A 7,842-nucleotide genomic window follows, 5' to 3' on the forward strand; every position below is an offset into this window, starting at 1 on the left:
GACACTCTGGAGGAGGTGGGCAACAGGAGGATGCTAGCCAAGCTAAAAGCTATGATGGACAGACCCCCCCACACCTACCAGGCCACCCTGACAGCACTGGGCAGCTCCTTCAGCCAGAGACTGATACACCCGCACTGCAAGATGCATCCGCCGCTCATTCCTGCTGACTGCTGTCAGGCTATTGAATAGACAGACGTGAAAACCTGGACTTACCCCCACTCGCCCATTTTTAATATGCTTATATTTACATTTGATAATTTATATACTTTTGTTCTTCTACTTCTCCTTTTCATAATTTTGCTGCTGTAAATTGGGAATTACTCCATTGTGAGACAAATAAAGGTTTTCTTATCTTAAGTGGCTGAGACACCAGACCAAAAGCAGCACTCTGATCTTCATGCACGCAAGGTAGGAGAACAGTAATTACGGCATTGTCCATGCTTGTGTAGTGAAGTGTGGCAGACATGTCTGCCACACTTCTTGGTCTACGAGTTCTCCAAAGTGTATTTTGCATCTTTCAAATCAAAATTGTAATCTCACTCAGGAGACTTTTTTTTTTTTTAAGCATTAACTGGAAATGATAAGGCTTCATTTTTTTCAGGATTAAAACTTTGGATGTATTCCACTCAGTGCAGTTCTGTGTCTCTATCTCTGTGCAGTCCAACTTTTACACGTGCTTATCACATGACATGCTTAATGAACATGGCTGCCAGCCATATTATTTTTTAAACTTGTTTCTAAAGTTATTAAAAGTACATGAAAAATAAGATTATTCAATTAATAATCAACAAAGTATAAACTTTTTACTGCTGCAAATGGTGAACATATCTGGAGAATCCCTTTAAATATGTGGACTTCACTCGGTCTGCACATGCAAAGCAGCTCAGATGAATAGTCCAACCAGAGCGCCTTACAATAGAAACGGCAGGACTGACACAGGAATGCTGAAGGACATTCGCTAAATTCTGTGCAAAACCAGGACAGCAGCTCCACCGTTTGGCAGACTAATCCGCTTCCATTTTGTGGTCGATTGATCATTTTGCAGCGCAGATTAGGCCCGGTGCAATGCTAGTGGCTTGCGGCTGATGACCGGGGTTGTTCTTCACCCTTTCAGGGACAGTGGTTATTAAATACAATGGACAGCTTACCATGTCATCAGGTTACAGGGTGGCATGAAAGGGTTAATCACGCTGATAGCATAGTTGCATTGCATTCATATTATCTAAACGTTGAAATCAACCATCGGAAGACAGTGACGTGAAGACTTTTACATCACTTTGACGTTTATTGACACACCTTTTGGGTTATTCACCAGATTACCTTTGAGAGGACTTGGTGGAAGCCTCTGCTGTCTGCTGCAGCCCCAAAGGATCAGTGAAGGCATATTCACTGTATACTCCTCTCTGACGGGCAGACCCTCCACTCTCCTCAGTGGTTTCTACAAAAGTCACAACCGTTAGTAAAGGGGAGTTGGCGATGAAAAAGGTGAACTCGCTTACCCATTTCTCCGTTTTCTTTGCCTGCACCGTCTGCTGTCTGAGGGACAGCCGTTGCTCCCTCAGCTGTGCAGCCTACGACAGTGATGCCTCCAAGCACGCCATCACTGCTGGCTGTGCTGCTACTGCTGTTGGACAAACAGGCCTTTTCGACAGGCGCAGTCTCTGAACTCAAGGTGAGTTCCTCACCTGCTGGATAGTCCGTCTCTCTTGCACCTGAAAAAAAATGTTTAAAAATGTAGTGGATCAATCTGGGAAAATAAATGGGGGACTCATTTGAGGACATGGCACGGCATGGCACCTTTGTTAGTGAACTGAAAAAAATAAGTGTCAATGACCACCCTTTCAGATGAAATTCCATTCCACCCGTTAGAAACTGGAGTGGGCTACGTATGGGCCGCGTTCTTTAATCCCGCCTCGTGCACTCATTATTATAAAGTGCCTTGGCTGAGGGCCTTCTGATCGTTCCAAAGTGGAGACCTCAAATGAAGCATTCTCCATCAGTGTCTCGACCAGAAGGCTATGGGAATTGCGGTTTTCTGAAAAAGTGTTAGATTGAATTTTCTCTTCATTTCAGGTAAACTGTATTGATTCATTTTTTTTATTTACTATATTCATGTCTGATTAAAAAGTTGGTAAATTGATTTTGGTCATTTAAATAAGGTAGAGAATGCACAAATTCTGGAGACAACCTAAGTGGCATGCAAATGTGAAGTGGACTCATCCAAGATTTGAATTTTTTTTATTGTTACAAAAATGAAAAGTGGGTCGTGCAAAGTGATTAGCTACCCTAAGTTAATACGTTGTAGAGCCATCTTTTTACAGTTACAAGTTTTTGAGGGTGCGACGATCAGTTTTGCACATCTAGAGACTGATTTGTTTTTTTTTGTCCCATCTTTCTCAAGCTCAATATGGTTAGATGGAGAGTGTTTGTAAACAGATTTTTTTTTTAAGATCGTTCCACAAATTCTCAATTAGATTCAGGTCTGGACTTTTGACTTTGCCATTCTAACACCTGGATATGTTTCGTTTTGCATCGTTCCGTTGTAGATTTTGCTTTATGTTTAGGATCATTGTCTTGTAGGACGGTAAACCTTCGTCACAGGCTCAATGCCTCACGAGATGTGTAAATCTTTTCATATTCTAATCCTGCTTTAAAACCTCTTCACAACTTTATCCCAGTCCTGTCTGGAGTGTTTTTCATGATGCTGTGTGCTCCCCAATATTCTAACAGACCTCTGAGACCATCACCGAGCAGGTGCATTAATATTCAGATGAGATTACACACAGACGGACTCAATTTATCATCATCATTCATTTAGGTCAACGATGGATTAATCTGCAATTGTCAGTGAACTTCTGGAGTGAGCTGGCTGCACTCACAGTCAAGGGGCCGAATAATATCGCACTTTTTAGTGTGTGTGTAGGGGGCGGGGTCGACACTTCACAATTGTGTGCCACTTGGTGTTGATAACAAAATAAAATCTTATTTCATATCTTTATGTTTCAGGCCCGACATGTGGCTAAAGGTCAAAGAGTTCAACGAGGCCGAATATTTTCGCAAGCCACTGTATTTTGAAATCGTGTGATTACGTTTCCTTCATAACAAGAATAAGATGTTCTGACGTTTTCACATAATTACGCGATAGTCCTATTGATCCATCCATCCGTCCATTTTCTGCTCCACTGATGCTAACAAGGGTCGCGGGGGGTGCTGGAGCCTATCCCAGCTGTCTTGGGGCAGAAGGCGGGGGACACCACAAACTGGTTGCCAAGCAATTGCATAGCACACATCCGCGTTCACACTCCCACCAAGGGACGATTTAGAGTATTCCATTAACCTGCCATGGATGTTTTTGGAATGTGGGAGGAAACCGGAGTACCCGGAGAAAACCCACGCAGGCACGGGCAGAACATGCAAACTCCACAACAGGAAGGTCGGAGCTGGAATCGAACCCTTCACTGTGCGGCGGACGTGCTAACCAGTCAACCACGGGGCAAGTCTTATCTATTTATTTTTGCGGCAGAAATTCACTATTGTATTTTCCCTAACGTTACAAAAACACAATTTACTAGTTCTATAAAAATACTCGGCAACAGACCTGGAACACTGGTGATACAAAGGACGTGGGCATCACACACAATGAAGCTGTCAAGGATGATTCCGGGCTGGTTAGCATCAATGACAACAGCTTTAGTAGTCGACTGGGTGCTGGTACAAATCCACACCAACGATGACAATTCATCATGTTGTCGCAGTTCCTTTTGCTGTTCCTTTTCATATCAAGCAGAAGAGGTGTGCATGTTTTCAGTTGAGTCATTGTTATTTTCTGTGTTTTGAGAAAAAGATTGTAGCCAACACTAGGGGACTCTAACCTTGAGTTCTTGATCCAATTTTTCCAAGCTGCTCTGAGATCCTGTTTTCTTTTTGGGGCTCTCTGGTCCTGACACGTTGCTGTAAAATACACTGGCTCCTACGATGGAACCCCCATCTCTGGTTTTACCTCCAGATAAATGCACGCCAGCAGCACACCACAGCTGAAGCACAGAAACACAAGTTCGCTCAAACACATGAACAAGTACTGTAACGACATTACTTATTCTGGACAGTGATCTCCTGAAGAGACTTGAGAATTTTTACTATAGTATAATATACACACAAAGTATTTACTGGACAGCAGAACTCTCAGTCAGTTATATTTGAATGTAACACTATGTTTAGTATTGCTGTGGTAGAGTAGTGTAGAATTACATATTAAGACCTCCAAGTATGGTAGACTACAGTACCTAACTTGCCTTATACAGATGCAAGGAAAGGAAAATATGCTACTCTTGTTCAAAATCTCATTAGATTGTGTAGAACAGGGGTGCCCAACATTTTTCAACCAAAGATCTATTTTTCGATCAACCAACCTCCTGCGATCGACCCGTTTAAGCACACACGTGCATGTGCACGAACTTACACGCGCTTGCCATGATGAGCAATAGTCGTAACGGCCCCTAAGATGAATGAAACACAAAAATAATGTAGACACAAGAGTTTGTGGGTTTGTGAAAAGGAAATCACTGCCTACCTTCATTGAGACCTGACGCGGAGGCATGCGACGCACTTTTGCAGCGTGTTAACGATCGTAGCTCATGTGTACCGTTTTAAAATGCTTCTCCCGACCATTCAGATTCCTATTCTTTGCCAGTGGCCCCGGTGAAGTATACATGAAACAAACTCTGAATGAGAATAATATTAACAATAAAAGATATAGCGCAGCACCTCTGATTGCGAGCTGCAATTACAGACTGCTGACCGCTAACAACTTCCGGTGATGCAGGTCAGGGGCCACCGTAGGTTAAAGGTGACCTGCTTTATTATTTTACTTTATTTTGAAAATACTTTTTGAGAAAGTGAGACTGACAGGGTGCTGATGGTTTCCTCCTCCCCTCTAAACCCTTCGCGATCGACTTGGGACCAGTCCACGAGCTACCGGTCGATCGCGATCGACATATTGGGCACCCCTGGTGTAGAAGAAACCTATGTTAGCTGTCAAACCACAAGACATCAGCTGTATAGTAGCAAAAGTAAAGGAACATACCTTCATCGAGGCATCTTTCTCGTCTAAAGGTCGTAGGAAAACCGGGACAGGTAGGTCCTTCATCTCCTCTTGGCCACCATTGTTCTGTAAAAAGAAAAGGACATTTCAAGATGCTGCCAAAGCTTCATCCACAACAGTGTAAACTCTCCCCAAAAATATGATTCACCGTACACGATACAGAATCCAACTATTAATGGTGGATGCTTAATAGTTCAGCACTCTTTTTAGCTAAAAGCAACAATAAGAGGTTCCATGAAGAAATAAACACATTTCTAATCAAGTGGGAGGTTCAGAATCTATCGTGGCATGAAGGAAAGGCTGAAGGAACGTTTCTACTTACTTTGTGCTTCTTGGGGAGACTCCAGCCACAAGCCTGCAGTCTGCCCTCTTCCCCTTTCTGGACATGGGCTTTAACCTGCTGATACTGTGCCCGTTTCTGTTCTCGCCTGGACACCATGCTCTCCACTGCCAATCTGTGGTATATATCGACAGTTCTTTTACAAATGTCTTTTGTAATTCTTAATCAAGGTTAAAAGGACTGATTTGACTTGCGTTTTGTTAACCTGACTGATTTGACTTGTATTTTTGCTCACCTTTTCTTTTGAGTCAAGTCTCAAAATTGGCTGATTTGTGTACATTATGTAAATATATAAATGAATAGTCAATTTCTTGTGTCCGACTTACTCCTCATTGAGAAAATCAAAGGCTTTGCTCTTGTCGCTGGGCAGCTGCTGCAAGGCGCTGCTCCTCTTCTTGACAGACGGTTGAATGTGCGATGTGGGCGCATTGTACTTCACGTTGACCGGGGCTTCAGCGGGAGGTTTCTTTGACGCGCCGCCCGATGAACTGAACAAACGGCTGAAACTGGAGTTGTAAGGGCAGGGAGGAGGGCGGGGGAAGGGAAGGGAAGGGAAGGGTAGGGAAGGGAAGAAAGAGCATCCAGACAAACGTATAGAGGGATGGACACAAGCAGTGGCTCCAGCAGAGGGAGGGTTTGAGCAATTAAAGGTCGGTGACAAATTGTTCGCATGCCAGCCTCCATAAAAAAGGTAACAATTACAAGGATAAACATGAATATGTCAAAATAACGATTTGCACTGTATGATTATACAGGCAAAAAAAAATGTGTGCAGCAATGAAAAAGGGGAGCATGGGGGTGTAGGGTTAGTGCGATGATTTGGAAGTTATTGACAGCACAATGCAACATTGAACAAAAACACATTCCCCTCACCCTAAATTGTTAGCGCCGTCTTTGTCTTAATTATCCAACTTAAAGATAGCATTTTATTATGAGTCGGTTATAACATTAACTGCAACTAGAAAGCCATAACAGGTTAACCGTATCTGTGTCTAGGCAACACCCACTCACACCTTAGTATCCTCAGCAAAGAGAAAGCAGAACACACAGATTCTCCACTCCTACACCAAGTGCATCGTATCCTCACTATTTCAGGCATGAGCTGACATGCACTCATCTAACATGCATGGACTAAACAGAAGGTTAGATTGCATTCACAAACTCATACAGGACATGTGACATCCAGTCAGCCTAAACTACTCAAGCCAAGTTTGACATTAACTAGTACAGTGGTACCTCTACTTACGAAATTAATTGGTTCTGGAAGAAATTTCTAAACTAGAAAATGTTGTAAGGCGAGACGCGTTTTCCATGTAAATGCCCTAATCCGTTCCAAGCCCCCTAAAAATTCAGACATAAATGTTTTCTAAAGCATAAAAATGCATCAAAATATGAAACATTGCCCAATAAATGCGAGTTATGCATCATGTAAAAAAACAACGAATAGAGTAAAGAATAAAAATGATGGTCATTTCACTTAACTGCATCCTCATCGTTTTTTGCCCTCTTTAGTTCATGTTCTTTCTCAGTAGTGGTTTTTGCCTGGAATTTTGTAATGAACGTCTGCTTTTGTCTGCTTTTAACAATTCTTCGTAAATGTCCAATGCAATGCAGTGCGATCGCCTGACTGGTGAACACTTTTTCTGGGTGATTCACATTTACGAGGGGCGAATGACGAGGACGCTGCATAGACACAGATCCATCTATATACGCACATAGGCTCATACGGTAGAGGCCCCTCTTAGCCAATGAGATGCCAGGAAGATGTTAGGTAACAGCCAATGGCAGAGCAGCTATAAGCATGTTGCGTTCAGGAAACTCGGAGCTGCGAATAGCAAGCCAGACTAATTTTACCTTTCCCATCTTGAAATTTCTTTTGGAACAAGAGGCAATATTTTCCTGTTGAAACGTTTTGCAACTTGAAACTTTCGTATGAAGAGATGTTCATCAGTAGAGGTACCACTGTTTTTTTTGTGCCAACTCTTTCAACATTTTGGGTTGCCGACCCTGCCATGGCTACATGCACCAAACATGAGCCAACTTGATAAGTTAAATATTTGTCTATTGGTGTATGCATTAAAGTTCCCACAGTCTAATACAGCAAATTGTCTCCACCAAACCATGAGGCATCATTTTGAAACAATTTTATTTTCACTTGAATACAAGTACAAAGAGTTCAACGTGCAGCACATTGCAACAACAAACTCGAATGGAATCCACACCAAATGGCAGTACCGTTCAGAGGACTTCCTGGTGACTAGCCTCAGGATCTGGGAAGAGAAAGAAAAGTCAGTGCAAGCTAGAGTCCTATAAATGCTTTGAGGTTTGATACAGCCATACAATTGGTTTAAAAAAAAAAAAAAAAAAAAAAAACACTTTTAAACACTGGAGTTTAAAAAGC

General features: G+C 42.4%; 1 protein-coding gene across 1 annotated transcript in view; it reads right to left on the reverse strand.

The window, feature by feature from the left end:
• Positions 1 to 7,842, reverse strand: part of LOC109529277 (C-Jun-amino-terminal kinase-interacting protein 4-like) — a 38,295-nt gene that overhangs the window by 1,871 nt on the left and 28,582 nt on the right. The window contains exons 14-20 of the mRNA XM_019892582.1: positions 5,768 to 6,160; positions 5,424 to 5,556; positions 5,084 to 5,167; positions 3,873 to 4,034; positions 3,599 to 3,770; positions 1,500 to 1,712; positions 1,321 to 1,438 (exon numbers count right to left, since the gene is read on the reverse strand). Of these exons, the coding sequence (XP_019748141.1) occupies positions 1,321 to 1,438; positions 1,500 to 1,712; positions 3,599 to 3,770; positions 3,873 to 4,034; positions 5,084 to 5,167; positions 5,424 to 5,556; positions 5,768 to 6,160 (1,275 nt within the window). The remainder of the gene's footprint in view (positions 1 to 1,320; positions 1,439 to 1,499; positions 1,713 to 3,598; positions 3,771 to 3,872; positions 4,035 to 5,083; positions 5,168 to 5,423; positions 5,557 to 5,767; positions 6,161 to 7,842) is intronic.

Source organism: Hippocampus comes, unplaced genomic scaffold (assembly GCF_001891065.2).
Source record: "Hippocampus comes isolate QL1 unplaced genomic scaffold, H_comes_QL1_v1.1 scaffold47, whole genome shotgun sequence".
In the NCBI taxonomy this organism is placed as follows: Eukaryota; Metazoa; Chordata; class Actinopteri; order Syngnathiformes; family Syngnathidae; genus Hippocampus; species Hippocampus comes.